This window comes from Pleurodeles waltl, chromosome 3_1 (genome assembly GCF_031143425.1).
Source record: "Pleurodeles waltl isolate 20211129_DDA chromosome 3_1, aPleWal1.hap1.20221129, whole genome shotgun sequence".
Taxonomy (NCBI): Eukaryota; Metazoa; Chordata; class Amphibia; order Caudata; family Salamandridae; genus Pleurodeles; species Pleurodeles waltl.
Window position 1 is genome coordinate 1,635,733,519 of NC_090440.1, and position 19,293 is coordinate 1,635,752,811.

The 19,293-nt window shown below is 39.2% G+C and overlaps 1 protein-coding gene across 1 annotated transcript in view; it reads left to right on the plus strand.

Annotated features, from left to right (window-relative positions):
* Window positions 1-19,293, plus strand: part of MYO3B (myosin IIIB) — a 1,099,693-nt gene that overhangs the window by 327,116 nt on the left and 753,284 nt on the right. The window contains exon 15 of the mRNA XM_069221545.1: window positions 16,429-16,558. Within this exon, the coding sequence (XP_069077646.1) occupies window positions 16,429-16,558 (130 nt within the window). The remainder of the gene's footprint in view (window positions 1-16,428; window positions 16,559-19,293) is intronic.

Here is a 19,293-nt window from a genome sequence, read left to right on the forward strand (position 1 = left end):
ATTACTGAATAATCTTGCATTATGCTACAGACTGCACAGCCTAAGCGGAATATTGTCAGTCATTTGTAGAGCGGTTTGCAATGCCATTTAAGTGAAGTGGTGTGGTAAATTAAGACGAATTGCTGTAAAACCAATTTCCATCTAAAAATTGCAAATTACACTGTACAGTAAGAGAAATAACTGCATTCACACTGTGGGTATCTTTATCACCCAGTAGCTCATGATCATTTCCATTATGATTTGGAATTTTTGATGCAGTACTTTAATTAAGATGTAGCTTAATTTAGCAAATCTGTTTTTTCATCATTAGATTTTCTTTATTAGTTTGTACCCCTTAACGATTTGTGAAAACTCTGTTTCGTTGCAAAATATTTTCTCTTGTCCCCACATCCCACTGGTTCTCTGTCAAAGTGAGTTTGTAGGTAATTTGTATGGAGTCAAAATACACAGAACAGTGAATTCCGTGTACAAAAGATACGAGGCAAGGCTCTGCTTGGTATTTGGATATTTACTCTTTTAAAAACCAAATAAAAACATAAACATTAAAAAAACCAATGAGTCTTCCTTATATCTGAAAGTACCTCGTCTTTGATAGGTGAAGTTATGTGAAAGGGTGACTGGGTAAATGCAATCAATGAGGTAATGTGCGGGTGAATTACATACATGAATGCAAAGATGAGTTACAGAGTGCATGTATGATTAGTGACTGGGAACCTTAACTACTGACCAGTTAAAAGGCACTCTCATTTATGCTCTCTATCATGCTACATTTATCCACAATATACATGAAGAGCCATTCCAGTGCAAGCATTACCCCATGGGTGGGTGCCATTGTTTCAAGAGTGCCTATAATGTGTCAAGAATTACTAACAATATGCCAGGGCAAGCATTATACAAGAGTCAGCACCATCATTCCAAGACGTACCACCTCCATTCAGTATAATTATAAGTGAATGTTTAATTTTTCTTCATGGCTCAGTATATCTTAGTGTATGTGCACATGTGTACTTTCACTCATTCTTTTTAAATGGTTTTCAGTTTTGCACTTAAAAATTCGAAAAGTCAGGCCATATTTGTGCCATAATGAAGAAGAATGGACTATATTGTCACAGCTGCACCATTACTAATCTGAGCCTAACTATTCTAGTAAGTTTATCCTCAAACTGAATTTACCACAATGATGCAAGATCTGCAGAAATTAGTGGTCTGCCTTTTTACCCGAGCTTTCTGTATCTAGTTGTCAAGCCTTCCTCCATTCTTCCTACAGGAAGAGCATATCATCTGCTCATTAGTGCCTTGGTGTAGATCCTGCTTCCAATGCGTTCTTTCCTCCATTTGTTTGCGTTGGGAAAAAGAATATACATGTAGTGCCAAAATGTATGTATGTCAGCATTACGTGCTGCAACTGACTAGGAAGAGAAGCTCTGGTCCACTGGTATGGCTTTATTTTTTATACTTGCTGGTTGTTTTGTCTTAAATATGTGTCAGGCTTTTATGAGCTAAATTGAGTGCCTATTTTCTATTACAACCATCAATCAGTAATAATTAGCACATGGTCAACTGTTATCGTCACTCATTAATGTTCCTTATGTATCCATCTTTGCACAATCACCCAGCTGTACTCCCATATTCCATTTGCAAAAATTTCTGTACCATACAGTGTTTTCTAATTACTCCATTTACTACTGAATGACTGCGCTAGACAAAAAAAGTCTACTATCAGTACAGGTGCATTCAACTGAATGAAGCTGGAGTACGTGGAGAGATTAGCAAAAACGGGTATGCAATGAACCTTTTATGCTGTTGGATCAAACACCAGCAATAACACCAGAATATAGCAGGCAAATTAGTAAACCTGCATAGTTCCTACTGAATGCTTTATTTCTATCCTTCTATTATATTATGATATAGAGCTTGCTTGCAAGGAATTTAACCAGCTATAGAATGCAAGAGCTTAAATATTTGTATTAAGATGTATTTATGGACCTTAAGTAATTGTAATACACACATTTCAATAAAAAGTATTTTTCTCATATCAGTTTTACTGTACCGTGCTAATAAACTTAAATTTGCACTATAGTAATACATACATGAATATGCATTTATTAGAATAGTTGCTCTAAATAACGCTTTATTGAGATCTATCTATCTATCTATCTATCTATCTATCTATCTATCTATCTATCTATCTATCTATCTATCTATCTAACCTAGTGGTGGTCCCCATTAGGTAGGTATAGTAAGGACCTTATTTCTATAGAAAAATCGTTTTTTTACTTGCCTATATCTTTGGCGCTGGTTAACAAATCTTCTGGAATGTTCCCAAGAAATTGAACACTCACGTGAGCTGCTGTCTTGAAATTTTCAGGGTGATCCATCAAGCAGGGGCCAGGAAAAAAAGGGGGGGTCTTAAAAACGCTTTATCCCCATTCATTTTTTCATAGGGATTTTGAACAGTGATAGCGCCCAAACCACTAGACGGATTTACACCAAATGTGGCTGAAAGGTAGCTCTTTGTCCAGAAAGCAACCTTTTTTTAAATTGGTGTTAATCCGCTCTGTAGTTTTTTAGTAATTAAAAAAGAAACAAATTTGTATATATATATATATATATATATATATATATATATATATATATATATATATATATATATTGTGAGAAACTGGGGCTGATTGCAGAGGCCCCCTAACTGTTTGCCCCCATTTTCCACTTTATGCTGGTGTTTTCCTGACTCTGATGGTGCCCTGGGTACTGCTAACCAGTCCCAGGGCCTGTGCTCTGTGTAAAATGGATATGCAAATTAGGCTAATTATAATTGGCTAAGTAAACCTACCTATAAGTCCCTAGTATATGGTAGGGCATGTAGGTTTAGGGACCACAGCATAGGTGGTGCACACCTAGGTGCATTGCTGAGGTGCCCAGTGTCATTTTAAAAGCAAGCCTGCCTTGCTGGCTGCTTTTAAATTAAAGTTATATGCAAATTCGACTTTGGAATTAAAGGTACTTCCAAAGTCTTAAACTACCTTATTTTTACATATAAGTCACCCCTAAGGTGTGCCCTATGTGCCCCTAGGGCTGGGTGCCATGTAACTATAAGCAGGGACTTTATAAAAATAGATTTATAAGCCCTGGTGAGGTAAAAACAGCCAAATTCGTTTTTCCCTCATTGAAGTAAATGGCCTTCATAGGCTAGAATGGGCAGACTTTATTTAAAATTTTAAAGTCTCCTTAAATGTTACATACCAAGAATTTGGTATCAAATTGATTGTTATAATAAATCCCACAACTTCCAGTTGTTGGATTTAATATAACTAGTGCAGGTAAAAAGTTTAGACTTTACCTAAAAAGTTGCCAATTTCAGCTCTGCATTGTTTTTGCTGCTGTGCTCTGATTGGCCAGCCTGCAGCAGCTTCTGCCAGGCTACTTTAATGAGGTGTGAAGTGGCCTGACTTCACACAAAGGAATGTGCTTGGGGGAGAGAATCTCCCCTCAGCAGATGGGGAAGCAGGAAGGGGGAGGGCTGCCAAACTGGTCTTCAAAGGCAGAGAAGGACATTTGCAGCACCCAGCAACACCCCCACATCCTGCAACCCCAGACAGCTAGGTGCCCCCTTGATTAGATTAGGAGAGGGCAGGAGAGGGGTGTGTTTATGATTTTTAGCCACACCAGTGGGTGGGCTCAGCCAGATCTCTCCTCCAAAAATCAGATTCATCCATTTTGGATTTTTAGAGACTGTTGCCTTCTGGGATGGATTTTTGCCACACTTCCCAGGAAGTGGTCATCACAGGGGGACGACCCTGTCCCTGATTGGAGAACCAGGGCCCCCCTGCTTTTCACCCAGGAGCAAGGATAAAACTGGCAGACCTGCACCCACGCCTGAGATCCCCACCAAATTTCAAGAAGAAAGAACTACAAGGAGAAGAAGGACTGCCCTGCTGGACCCCTGGCCTGCACCTGGACCCTGCACTCAGAAAGACTGCACCAGCTGCACACTTGGGCTTCACCACAAGAAGGACTTTGCCTGGCTTCCACTGGTTCAAGGAGGGACTCCCTGTTTGCTACAGGTGAAAAATTGCTAACCAGAGTCCCCTGCACCAACTCCTGAAAAAGTGACCAGCTGACCACTGCCCAGTGGCCAAAAAGGAGTTTGCGCCAGGTGCACTCTGGGAGTTGAAGTCCGCACTTCCCAAGGACCATCACAGAACTTCTGGACCCTTGGGGTGAGCTGTGGACCCCAAAAGAACCTTAAAAGAACATCTGGGTGAAGCCCCAGAAGTTTGGAAAAGATTGGAGAAATTTTAGAAAAAAGCTCCATAAAGTGACCGACTCGACGCGGAAATTCTAGCCGGCTTGCCTCAACCGCGACCCGGCCTGACTTCGTGGTTCGTCCCGGTCAAGAAAAACATCCGAAAAAGAGACTAAGTCCGAACGTAAAAAGTTGACCGGGACCTTCCAGCCATCGTATCCGAGAAGGGCTCCACGGACGTCGGATCAAGATCCAGGTTTACCCCGGTCGAAGGATTTTCATCTCGAAAAAACGACTAAGTCCGAAGGTAGAAATCACCACCGAGGAAACCGACTTCGCGTATCCGGACAAGGGCTCCAGGAGGTCGGATCCAACTGGCAGGTTCGTCCCGGTGAAGAAAAACTTCAAAATAAAGACTAAGTCAGAAGGTAACTTTTTAACCCGAGGCTTCCCGCGACCTGTATCCGAGCAGGGCTCCATCGCGGTCGGCCTGAAAGTTTGACTTTGTCCCGGTCCTGGTGCAACCAGATGACCCGATTGGCGCTTTTTGTTTCTATGCGCTAGAAAATAATAATACTTTAAAAATTCATATCTCCGGTTCCCCTGAACCGATTTTAATCGTTTTTGTGTCATTTTAAAGATACAAATATAAGCTATTTTTATAAATTGGTTTTGGATTTTTAAACTGTTTCCTGTGTTTTATTTAATTACTGTTTTGTGATATTTGAATGCTTTACACTTTGTCTCCTAAGTTAAGCCTTGACGCTCGATGCCAAGCTACCAAGGGTAGAGCTGGGATTAATTTACTGAGACCTAACTGTACTTTTGTGGAGGTTTGTGGCTTGTTGCTAGGTGTAGGTACCTACCTGCCCTACCAATAACCCATTTTCCAACATATATATATATATATATATAAATAATAATATATATATATATATATATATAGGGACGTGAAGGCTCCGCAAACCCTCCAGATCGCGTGCTGAGATCTAATTGGCTGCCAACACTTCAACAAGGAAGTGTTGGCAGCCATGATGGGACTCAGCTTCAGCCTGTATGTAAATGCCCCTGGGGCCTGGCCAACCCGGGGGCTTTAGTGAAACAAGCACTTTTTTTATTTTTATTTTTCCACGTGTGCCCTGATTTAACTTGTAGGCGCACTTGATTGGAGGAAATTCAGCTGCACTAAGTGAAAATCCCCCTTCTAGGAGCAGGAAGGTGGTATCAGGTGAGCCAAACAACGGGGAACTGACACAGATCACTTGATGCAAATGGAAGAAAGTAGCTTCTCTTTGCATAGGTAGTGCACATTGGTACCAAAGAAAACACAGTACCTTACGGCTGGAGCACCAGTTCTGCCCATTACTTCACTGGTCCATTGCCTCACAAAAGAAGATAATTATTCAGCTCTTAATCAACTTTCTCCACTATATCATATCACAAATATTATGCATGAAGGAAGTAAGTTGAAATCTAAAATCCCTTCAGTGACTCTTGAAAGCATTTGCTTACTTTGGTTCCTTAGACCCGTGTTTTGCTCACAATTCATTGTGAATTCTTTCACGATTTACATCTGTGCTTCTGATATGGAAGGCTCGTTTTATTGTGTATATTTAAATGTTCCTATCCGCTTCACTATCCTCTTGTCTATCTGCCTACTTTTTTCTTTCCTTTACGCCCTCGTTTTGATTCATTATTTCTGTGTTCCTTCTTTTCCTTCAGACCTTCCTTTTTAATTGCCATTTTTTTCTCGGTCATTATCTGCCTTTTTCTTCTCCTTTATCTTACTCTTTTTTCAGGTTTTGTTCTTTCTGTCTCCCTCTTTCCACTTTCATTCTTCTTCTCTTTCTTTTACACAAGAAACAGAGAAACATCCCAGTGTTCACCAGTTCAATGTCTATTTAAGTAAAACTAAGAACATTTCTAATGTATTCACGTTGCTGGAAATGTTGCTGTGCGCATCAGATCGCCAATCTACAGTATGGCAATACAAAACTTCCCTATCACAAGCCATTAGATTTTGAAATATAAAAACCTTGCGTTGTATTTAGTACAGGACACATTTTTCTACTGTGTGCCATGGTACAACCTTAATTGGGTGTGCCAGGTGTAAACTGGGACATTACGCCCTATTACAGTTAATGCGCTGTTCACTGTGCGGGTGCAAAAACACACCTGCACTGTGAACAACACATTAGGCGGCAACCTGGGTCTCTGTTCAAAGAGGGGAAGAAATCTCTTTGCAGGTAGGAGCACTGAGTAGCTATGCCCTTCTAGAGATGGATGTATATGGGGTCACTGAGACCCTCGTCACCCCAAGAAAGGGCTTCCTTCAAGACTCACAATCAGTGCACATCTTGATGCCCGTGTCTGTAATCTTGTGTGGGAGCAAAGGCAGAGTGTTTACTTGCATGAGTCCCTCCTCCAAGTAAATATGGGATGCCCTCCAATGAGATGGTGCATGCACAAATTCTATACCGGCGCAATCAGTATTATTGAACGGTCCACACAATTATCTGTGGCCCCTTTTATAACACCAAATTGCTTCAGGTGTGCATGAAGCGGGAATACATGCCTTTTGTTTCCCCCGGGGCAATGTTCGTAAAATTCCACTTTGTCTGTATCCATAGCATGTCTGAAGGCCAATGCTTAATTTGTACTGGTGGTTGCCATTAGAACTTTTTTGTGCTTGCACATGAAGGGACATGCATGCTGTGAGTCTGCAACTCCCACAGCAACACAGTTTAAGGATAAAATTTTATCACCCATGGACGACCAGAACGGTCACAAGACATGCACCATCATGACGGTGTCAGTCACCATCCACTCCAGGTAGGAGAGAGAGCCCCATATTATACCATGGCTGGGTGTGGCAATGTCTGCAATGAAGAGGACAATCATTAGCATAAATGCACTAGTCTGGGGAGGTCCCCACATAAGAAGTGGCATCTCACCACATCCTTATTGAGAAAATTGTGTCACAGAGGATGGAATACATCTGTTCAAGTTGCTAGTTGCATGGTCTGTGGTGGTGGCAGTGCATATGATGCAACAGCTGACCTTGCACCCAAGCAAGGCTGGCTAGTCCTCCTGCCTGGAAAACAGTGTAAGAAGCAGTTGAGGCAACTACTTATTCTGAGAGATGGGAATTCCAGCCGTTGTCAGTTGATGTCACTTCCTCCTCCAAGCTGCCATGTTTTCTCCATGCATGTATATGATATTTATCTATTGGCAATGGGTTAACTTGCAAAGTTTTGGTTGCCTCATGAATGGCACTTTGAGTGACACTGTACCACCTGCAGAAGTGTCGTGTAATGCAAAGGTTACATTCAGTAGTTTTTTGTGTAATGGAAACATCATAACTACTAGTGCCTGATGGGAATTGAGAACGAAATGACTGGATGAGCTATGCACACCTGATATGTGATACCTGAACAAACCTCTTGCAGTCTTTAAGGCAGGCCCCAGCGCACATTGTTCTTTGCATCTTACACACCCATTTTGCTCATCAATGAATAAATGTTTCAAACAAAGCCATTTCCTGATGATTTAACTTGTACTCTAAGGAGATCACAGCTTACGCCATGTCATGTATGAGAGCGGATGTTTCAAACGTTTCAGAGTTATGTTTCATGATTATATTTAAAGCTGATATTTGAGATACTTTATTTAAGGTTCAGGAGGTATACTTAGTGCAATGGCACATTTTCCTTGACTTGTGTGAAAGTATTTAATCATTTATATTGGAGCAATATTGTAAGACATCGGTACTGTTTCGAGGCCCTAGTATGTAATATTAGTGTATCATATTGACTCTCTGATCCTTGTAAATGGTATATAATGAAGGCTCTATTATGTAATATTAGTGTATCGTATTGACTCTCTGATTCTGTAAATGGTATTTAATGAAGGCTCTAGCATGTAAGATTAGTGTATCATAATGACTTTCTGATCCTTTAAATGGTATTTAATGAAATAGTACTATTGCTATATAGACTGGAGGATTTGTGTTTCCATGCAATCTATGAGATATAGTTGTGATATTTGTGCGATCTTTATATTTTCCATCCTGTCCCTTTCAAGCAGATTCTAGGGCTCCACTTGGAAGTGATAGGGTGGAAAATTAAATGAGAAAAGATTATTTAACCACTTTGATAAATGATAGGCCTGCAAATTTCCATAATCAGACATTTTAAACTGTCCTAAAGACGTACAGGTTTTAACTAATTCACATGGAAAGTATGCTGAAAGCTCCACTGTTTAACCGTACTGTTTTTCAAAGACTTATTGGGGACAGTAAGGCAGTATTTACACCCTGCCACTTTAGGGGTTCACCAGCTATAACTGCCTACCGTGTGGCGCATCGCCAAGCATGGCTGGTATAGACCTTCTGCTCCAGCATTAGCTTTCTGTTTCTCCCTGTTTATTTTAGATCATTCTCCCTCTCAGTGGGTGGAGTTTTCTAATAGCATCATGCTTCCACCGCGGACTATAAAGACAGTCTCCCTCACTGTAGGTCCTCACTGAATATCTGGCCAATAGCTCAGGAAAAAGGCCTTTAAAAAGTGTCATAGCCCTCAGCAAGGGGCTGTGATGATGTGGCGGTCTAAGACGTTTCAGAGTTTAATAGGATATCAGCTCTTTTCTTCTCTCACCTGTTTCCTATGATGTAAGTTAAAATTCTGAATTACAAGCAGTTTCTCTCGTATTTCAAAAGACCTTTGGGGGGCGTTGGAGGTCACGCAAGATGTCCGCTGCTCTTTAGAGCTCCGTGAGGCTTCAGCACTTCCTGGAAAGAAGGAGATGTTTTCACATCAAAATTATTAATTTCTTCAGCATTTTTGAGCACTGGAGCACTGCAGCTGCATAAATATGCCTTTATCTTACAGAGACATCGAGTTTTGAAGTCATTTCAGAGACTTCATGTGAGTGCCTGAGGTAATTATTTATCTGCGTCATTTGCATTCACTCGTAAGCCTCTACACAAACCTAAACTTTCACAGAAATGTTTCTATTTGACTTTTAACTGCTTGCCTGGATGTGATTCTACAAATCTAGTTTCCTCTGCAATGGAATATTTATTACCATCTGACAGCCAGCTGAACTTTTGACCTCTCTCTTCAAACACATTTAGCTGAGTTTTTCAACTTTCAGTATTCACTGGCAGCTCTTGTCAAGGAGCTCTTTCAAATTGCTCTTCATAACATTGTAAATGCTTTCCTTTGACAGAGGGGATTTTTTTCCTTTTCAGAAGGTTCCCTTAAAACTAGTCACCAATTGTTTGACTATGTGCAATAAAGTGCTTTGCTCTTGTGGTATTCTGTCATGCCTGTTATGAGAGAATAATTTAGGATTTTCTATTTATATATTTTTTATTATATTTTGCTATGTTGTTGGAAACTTCTGGCAGCAGCTTCTCATTGTAATATAATTTCATCAACACCTCACATTGCTGGCTTCCTATTACCAAATTGCTGCTGGCTTTTATGGGGAGACCACATAATTATCAGAGTTGCCAGTCATCATCTTTCTCCAAGTCTAATAATCCTCTTCGAGTGGTGCGCACACATATAACTAAATCTTCTCTACCATCAACTTTAACAATGGATAGTGCTGCAGTCTTTTTAAAGGATGGCACCTCTTCATCTCATGCTGCTGGTGCAGTTGCGAAAAAAACATCTAACACCTCCTCTGTCAAGCGCCCAAAAAAAGACCTATATTCTCCCTCAAAATCACCTACACATCTTACTCTAGATGATGTCATGGAGGAATTGTGTGCACTAAAGCCCTTTATGATGGACACTAATGCCTCTTTGCAACGTATTGAGGAGCAATGGTCCCAACACGAACAACGAATTTGTACTTTGGAACAGAGAGTCAGTAGCCTTGAAGATTGTAACACTGTCAATCCTCAGATCTCTAAAGACATAGCTCAACTTAAAAGGGTTACTGAAAGCTTAGAAAACAGAAATAGGAGAAATAATCTTCGCCTTTTTGGGATTCCAGAAGGTTCTGAAGGCTCTAACATGATTGCATTCCTTGAAAAAGCAATACCTTCAATTCTTCGCTTGCCTCCTACTTCTCCCCTCTCTATCCAACGGGCACATCGTTTAGGTCCACAGACGTCAACTGGCCCTCGTGCACATCCTAGAGGAATTATTATTCTCTTTCTCCAATTTACTGACTTGATGCAAATACTCTCGGAAGCCAAAAAGATGGGCTCTTTGCTGTGGTCAGGTCATAAAGTATTTTTCACACAAGACTTCTCTCTTGCTACAGCTGCACGTCGCAAACAGTTTTTGGACTTACGTCCACAACTCAAATCCTTGAATATTCGATATGGTCTTCTTCACCCATGCCTTTTCAAAATTACATTCAAGGACAAATCTTACTCGTTTGAGGAACCTTCAGCACTACAAACGTTTATTAACCAACACAAAACAGAAGCAATGGAACTAGGAACATCTGCAATTACTTGAAGATATAATTGAATTTGTCTTTAATGTCCTTCTTTTTTTTAATTTCTGGACAGTTTTATAGTAATGGTTATGTTTAATATTTATATCCATGGTTTTCCATCTCTGCATCTTCTTATTTTCTTATATATATATATATATATATATATATATATATATATATATATATATATGTATATATATATATATATATATATATATATATATATTTTATTTTTTTTAGATAGTGTTCTTTGTGCAATCCTCATGTTCCTTTCCCAACCGTATCTCTTTCTCACCATCCAAACTGTTCTCCTACACGTTCCACTGTTAAGCTTTGATTTTTATTGTTTTTCATGTCACAGTCCTTTACTGTAGTTATTACGTTATTTGGTCTCCTGAATGGTGCATTTTTCGTTTGTATGTTTTTTTTTTCTTCCATGAAACTCGCCTTTATATGTTTTAATATCTAATATCACTTTTCTTGTGCTTAAGCCACTCTTGCCTGTCTTTTCAGGTTTTCCGCTGTCCCTCTACCTTTCGGGGTATTCACTTTCTATCTTGTTTTTTTGTAGCTTTTGTGGACTTTAGTCCCTGTATTGCCACATCCATGTATATACAACTTCTGGAGGTCATCTTCCTCCTTTTCTTTTTCTTTACTATCTTGTTTCTTCCTCATTTCTTTGCTTTTGCAAAATTGATATGCCTAGTTTTTTCATTGTTACAGCAGTTGTTTATTAATACTACTTGTTATGCAACTTAGAACTGTTACTTGGAATGTTAAGGGGCTTAAACACCCCATTAAACGTCAGTGTGTCTTATCTCACCTAGCTCGTTTGAAATGCCACATTGCTTTGTTGCAAGAGACTCACCTCAACGACTCTGAGGCAATTAAGCTTAAAAAACAATGGGTGGGGGACATTTTCTACTCCCCTTCCATCACAAACAAAAATGGGGTAATTATACTCTGTCATAAATCTCTCAAACCTACCATAATTTCACAGCATCAAGATTCAGAAGGTCGCTGGGTACTTGTTACATTTACAATTGACAATATTTCTCTTACTATCCTTAATATATACGGCCCCACACATCCAGATCCAACTTTTTGGAAGAATCTTTCACATATTGTCTCTGAACATTCCTCAAACAATTTACTAATAGGTGGTGACTGCAACCAAATTCTCGATCCATTTTCGGACAGACGTTCCACGTCACGTTTCATTCCACATGCCTCCCACAAAGCTTTTAAAAACTTTATTTTACACCATTCTCTCTCTGATTCCTGGAGACTATGCAATCCCGACCTCTTGGAATACTCTTTTTATTCTCCTACCCACCATTCCCATTCCAGGCTTGATTATATCTTTCTGAGTAAAGGTTTATTGCAACATATGGTCAACTCTGAAATCAGTGCTATTTTGATCTCAGATCACGCACCTGTGATTAATGACCTTGATCTTTTTCTTAATGGTTCTAAAACATCTTCATGGAGGTTTAATAACTCTCTACTTTCAGATGCTACTTTTATCGCTTCCTACAGTAAGTTTATAGAAGAATACTTTCACATCAACGATAGTGATCAACTATCATTTCATTTTGTGTGGGATGCATTCAAAACAGCCTCTAGGGGTTTCATCATAAGTTACGCTCACTCAAAAAAAAAAGTCTGCTCAACAAAAATCGACTTCCATCCTTGAAAATATAAAGTCCCTAGAACATGAATACTATACTCACAAAACTAGTAAATCACATCTTGAAGCACTAGTCTCAGCTAAAATGGAGTTTAACCAATATACCAATGAACAAGCATGCGGCACCCTCCTGAAAATAAATGTCAGATATTATGGTGGTAACAATAAAGCTGATTCTCTTCTAGCTCGATATTTGAAACAAAGAAAAGAAAAAACAACTATTAAATCTATCACAGATAACAATGGTGTTAAACACTTTAGAGATAAAGATATAGCATTGTGTTTCGCTTCTTACTATAAGGACCTGTACACTTCAGAACACATACCAACAGTTGAATCTCTCAACCAATATTTCTCTAATCTCAAACCAAGGGACCCATTGCAGATTGACCTCTCATCTTTAGACCAACCCCTACAACTTACCGAACTATATACAGCTTTACAATCTCTCCCCAAGGGTAAGGCTCCAGGCCCAGATGGCTTCACAGTAGAATTCTTTATTCAGTTTGCTAAGTCTCTTTTCCCCAAACTCTTTCCATTACTTAATCATATTATAATGTCAGGTTCTGCATCTGGCTCATTTACGGAGGCCATGATTTGTCTTATTCCCAAAAAAGATCGGGATGCGACTGACTGTAAAAATTATAGACCCATATCTTTAATTAATACTGATTGTAAACTCTATGCCAAAGTTTTAGCTCTCCGTTTTCTCCCATATATACCTGACCTTATTGATTCTCATCAATCTGGTTTTATCCCTAATAGAAATGTAGCAGATAATTCCCGTACTTTTTAAAATATTATTAAAAAGGAATCTAAACTTAAGATTCCTCTGGCAGCTTTATCATTGGATGCAGAAAAGGCCTTTGATAGGGTCTACTGGGGTTTCTTGTCGAAAGCATTGGAATGGCATGGACTAGGTACTAAATTCCGACATTTTATATCCATTCTTTATTCCTCACCATGTTCCTCGGTTATAACAAACGGTATCCGATCTCCTTTTTTCCCTGTTAAAAGGGGTACTCGTCAGGGATGCCCATTATCTCTTTACTATTTATTTTGGCTCTCGAACCTTTTCTATACCAATTAAAAACGTCTGAACAATTTACGGGGTTTCTAATTAATAATGCACACATCAAATTTATGGCATTTGCTGATGATATTCTTTTGTTCATGTCTCACCCTGACACTTCTCTTCCTGCATTTCTGCATGAGCTCAATTTACATTCTGATGTATCTGGCTATAAACTTAATATAGACAAAACAGTGGTCTTACCACTTAATGCTCATTGCACTGGCTCTGTATTCCTTGATGCAGGATTATCTTGGAATTCTTCTAAGATTAAATGCCTGGGGGTATGGTACTGCACTATTCTCAAGGATACATTAAGGACTAATTTAGAAATCCTATCGGCAAAGCTTGTAGATCTCACACAGAAATGGTCTCCGTTATATCTCACGTGGTGGGGCCACTTGGACACCATTAAGATGATGCTTCTCCCTATCATTAACTTCTTCCTTATGATGCTTCCTATTAAGATACCTAAACTATTTTTTAGTTCAATTGATAAAATTCTATCCAAGTTCCTGTGGAACGGTAAACAATCCCGAATCTCTCTCTCGAAATTAAAACTTCCTAAAGTACAAGGTGGAGTTAATTTCCCTGACTTTATAACTTATCACAAATCTTTTGGCATTAAGCAAATACATCCCTATTTATCTACACTCAATGATGCCCCTAAAAAGCTATGGTTCTCTTTGGAAGAAACATTTATTTCTCCCTTTTCCCATAAACACATTATATTTATGTCTAACCCCCCAAAATTCTGGTTGCCCAGCACTATCTCCCATTCAGTCAACTTACTGAAACCTTTTTTTATTTCGCATCTTACCCCCATTAATCAATCCTTTAACAGTCCTATTTGGCACAATAGTTCGCTTAGGAAACAAGAAGGCTTGGATGACTAAAGGTATTCTTCTCATTTCCCAATTATATCATAAAGACTCTATCATCCCTTTTACTACTCTCTCAGCAATTTATAATCTCCCTATTCGCATGAAATCCCAATATATCATTCTTTCTACTCTAGTCCAAGAGGCCCTCAATAAACTTATACATCATAATCATTCTTCTCTTGCATCATCTCCACACCCGATTGTAACTTCTAATTATCCTATGGCAGCTGGAATTTATAAACTTTTAAGAACGTCTGTTTCACCTAGACTCAAATCACCTATTGAGACATTGTGGGAATCAGATCTTGGTGTTGTTTGGCCAACTTCTTTATGGGATAGAATATGGTATAAGATACTTTCCACTGCACGCACTGCAAGCCTCACACAGACCCTATATTTTTTTAATAATAGACTTTTCTACACTCCTGTACGCCTTTACAAATTCAAACTTGCACAAAATGACAATTGTTGGCGCTGCCACACTCATCAGGGTACTGACTTTCACATGTTTTTTTCCTGTCCATCCCTATCTACTTTTTGGTCCTCAATATGGTCTAGCATTTCAGCAATAGCTCAGATCTCCTTACCAATGTCATATGAATTACTGTTTTTGGGAGGCGTACACGATATCTGGAGTTCATTCAGGCCTCTTGGAAAATTGGTGGACCTTTTGCCTTCTATTGCAATCTCTATTATTACTTCTAACTGGAAATCTTCGGAGAACATTACTCTCAGACAGTGGTGGAATTCTGTATGTTATCATCATAGACTTGAAAGCTACAAGCTTGATTCAACAGGAACTTTCTTCAAACGTCATCAGCTATGGTTGCCATTAAGTAACTATCTCTCACGCACTGCGAAGGAAATGGATTTTTCTCCTCCTTTTTAAAAAATGTCAATATATTTCCTGTTTTTCTTCTTATATATACTTATTTCATCTTACATTCGCTGTAACTAATGCCTGTTGCCTCTCTCTCCACATGGCTATCACTTGATTCCCTTTTCTATTCCTAAAGCTCTTCTCCCTCTCCCTCTTTCTTTCTTCTTTCTTTATTCAAACTTGGAGTCTTTGATACTATATTGCTGTATATGCCTAATTCATGTACATGTTTAAATATGCATTTACAAGTACAATATTCCTTATACATATATATTCACAACTGCATATCTCTGTCCTTGCAATGTTAAGTTAATGTTCTTGTATTTGACTCAATAAAAAACATCTTTAAAAAAAATACCTTTGGCCTCAATTGACTAATTTTTGAAGGATCTCCGTCCCTCGAAGCGTCCACTGATGCACTTGCAGGCAACCACAGGGGATTGTCTTGTTCAAATTAATGAGGCATTAGGTTTCGAACTCTCCTGCAAAAGTGCATTTTTTAATGCGGTTGATAAGTAAATCAGGATCATTACAAAATGAAGAGCTGGTCGCAAAGCATTCAGGGGCCTATACCCAAGGGCATTTTGGAGTACGTACAGAAGAACTTCGGTAGTACTCTTCTCTGTACTCGTACATGACGTTGTGAATTGGTCTCTAAACGTTTAAGAAGGAATTGGTCCTTTTTGCACTTTTACTATATGGGAGTTGGATGTTCCTGGACTGATTCACAAAGGTATGCCATAGTGCCTAAGAGAGTATTTCTGTATTACTACTTCCTGTGCTTATAAATTGTTTTATGAGTCGGCTCCCTCAAAGGTACATAAAGCACTAACTGGTTTGCAGCCTCCCCTTTTGAGCCCTTTATTCCTACTCCCAGGTGGAACAGCCGCTATAGTTCCACTGCTTGTGGCACTGCTGTACCTGGAGTGGGACACTCACTGATTGATTTGTTGGAGACAAATGAAGCAGTGAAGTGTGGGTTTAAAAAGATTTAAACAAAGTGGCACACTGATGCACCATTAGTGAGAAACTCTGGAACTGTTTTTAGGGAGGTATACTGGAAAGACTTATTACAGTAAGTATAATTTCCCTGTTTAATCACATAAAGGCACCTATTTACTTAGATTTACAGAACTATGTCTGCACTCTCAAAATGTACTGAATTCATGTTCTTAACATATGATGTTTTGATATTAGGTTTTGTATGATGCCTATGGATTCCTTGAGAAGAACAGAGATACACTTCCTGCTGATATTGTTGTGGTTCTGAGAACATCAGAGAACAAACTTCTTCAGCAGCTGTTCTCCAGCCCGTTAACAAAAACAGGTACTTTCTAAAGGTCTTGTCAAAATTTTAGCTACCAGTATTCCAGGTTTGTTCACCCTGAGAAGATACACTGTTGGCCATCATGAAGAGAATCTACATAAATAAATACTTAAAGTTTTAATATTATTCTTTAGTCGGCCCAGAACTGCAATATCTCAGGAAATGTGATAAATCTACTGTAATCCATACAAAAATGAATGAGGGGTTTGGTATGCAGTTCTAAAAACTATTCTTTATGTTATGTTTCTCAAATGTAAACCTCATGCGTCATATGTACTATTTCACAATCCTATAATGGCATCCCCTGTTTTTAACTGCCTGTAGGTTAAAGAAGTGTGTGTGTTTGTGAGCACAAGGATCATATCTTGGTTAGTCACTGCTATAATTTGCTTGCTGTACTGAACTCGAATGACTGAAAAAAGTGTGTATGTATTTTTCCAAAAAAGTGAATCAAATATGCATTCTTGTCAGACGACTATTTTGCTCCATAATTACATTTTTCATTTTACTCTGGTTATTTGTTACTGTTGGCAGTCACAGAATTATGTACATACGAAGTATTGGAAGGTCGCATTAGAAATATGCTTCTCGTTCTTGAGAGGTAGCATTTGATTGAAATTCTAGGATACCAAAAAAAGGGAATATTTTAACTGTATTGTATGCCCACTGTGACAACACAAACTGTTGCGAAAAGTCAAAGTTATTAGATCAGAATGTAAATCATCAGAAGAACAATAAAAATGATCAGTACAATATTAAGTTATTATTTCCCACCCTCCAAAGATACTTTTTTCGCAGGACCAGAGGTCCATTCAGATCCATTATCAAGTGTCTGTACGTTCTAAACACTTTCACTTTGTTAGTTCCACAGAAGCATCGCGTATACAAGTGCTACATTCAAAACCAGTAATAGCAGAAAGGTCACCCTTAGAAGCCAGGACAAAATCAAGAGTCATAGAGTTCTGCAAAATCACAGTTCTTTGTGCTATTAATTGATTATTTATTAACTCATGACCATTAACCGCATTCTCTAGCACCCCAGCAAGCCTTCAAGCCCCCTGCATTAATAAACCCATTCCATAATGTAATACATAGATGTTAAAAAACAATCATGACAAAATGTCTAATGACTGCACTGCATATCCAAGTTAGCAAGATCAGGGCCAGTCTTTAGGTAGCCACAGATAGGCTTGGTTGCCACAAACCTTGCACTTTCCAGTTTGATCAGACATCACTCTGACTGTGCAGTATAACAGATGGGAATATAGTCTCAGTATCTCAACTGGTGTAAATATTGGGAAAGTGGCTAAGGTAGTTTATTTAGGAATGATCACATTACACTTACTGTACCCAGGAAAAAGCTGCCATTTCCTTTTCGGAAACTAGTCCGTGGCACCCTTACATTAAATGGTTTTGATTTGGAAAAGTCTCAGTGAAGCCTTCAAGGGTAACGTGTGAAGTGTAATTATCACATTTGTTGCTACAATATATTTGTATTTATTTTACAAAGGGAACAAGACACAAAAGTGATGGTGTACATACTTCGTTAGTCGACATATCTATCACACTCTATTAACTGGGATGTACCAAGTTGTGATAGCTAGTTGCACGATAATTATTTCACTATGAGCCCTGATAATTGGACAGACGTAGAAAAGTGCAAAACAAACCTTAATAAACCATCTAAACGCACCATACATTATCACTACGGGGTATAGTAGGAGGTCATTACCCTGTCCTCTTTTAATTGTGCTGTTAATCAGACCTTCAGGAAACAATGTATCTATAGGGAGTTACCAGATCAAGCTGAGGAAGATGCAACAAGCAGTGCCATAAAAGGTGGGAGAAGGACATCCCTACCCCAGAGCTAGGATGAAAAGTCTTTTGGGCATGATGCAGTATCATAAGCTGGTGGGCCCGAGACCACACCATGGTCTAGTATACTTTTTGGTGTGCACTGTAAAATCATGTACGATTGTGTCCTGAAACTCTACCAATGGATAGTTGTGTAGAGCTCTCTTATCTTTCCTGTGGATGGTAGCACTCTCCATGTTTGCCCACTTAGTACCCTTTCTAACACTGTAAGCTCCATGTTTGCCCACTGTATCTTCCTTTCTCCGCTGTAACAGCTCAAGAGGGTACATGGACTTCCACTTCATTGTACCAGTTTGTTTAGCTATAAGGATATCTAAATCTGTAAATCCCATGGTGGCCTTCTTATTTTTGGATCTAAGAAACGTACCTAGCAATGAGCGTTTGGTTCTCTCAGTGGCCTGCGAGATGCTCTGTAGTACCTTTTGGCAGTATGTTTGCACCACTGAGAACAACCACGTCTTGTGCAGGAAGCCTGCTGGAGATGCTCTGCATCACAGACAGACATCTGCCACTGCAGGATAGACTGAGTGCAATCTGGAATGGCTCCAGTAGGCTCTATTGAGGATGTGAAACTTTATGCACTGAAATCAAGCATTCCAGCGGGATTTGTGGTGGTAATCGAGCTATCTCGACCATTCTGAGTTGCTAAGCCCCAGTCCCAGAGATGCTTCCCATCAACGCCTTTGGAGAGCTAACATAGTGGAGGGGTCCCATTGGAATGTTTTATAAAGCAATGTGACAAGGCATCAGCCATGCCCAATGTTATGTAGTGTATGGAATTGTGGGTGCGTATCTGGTTCTCTGTCTACTATATTCCAGGTTTGGGTATGCGCTCGATGAACTGTGCCATAAAGCAAAAA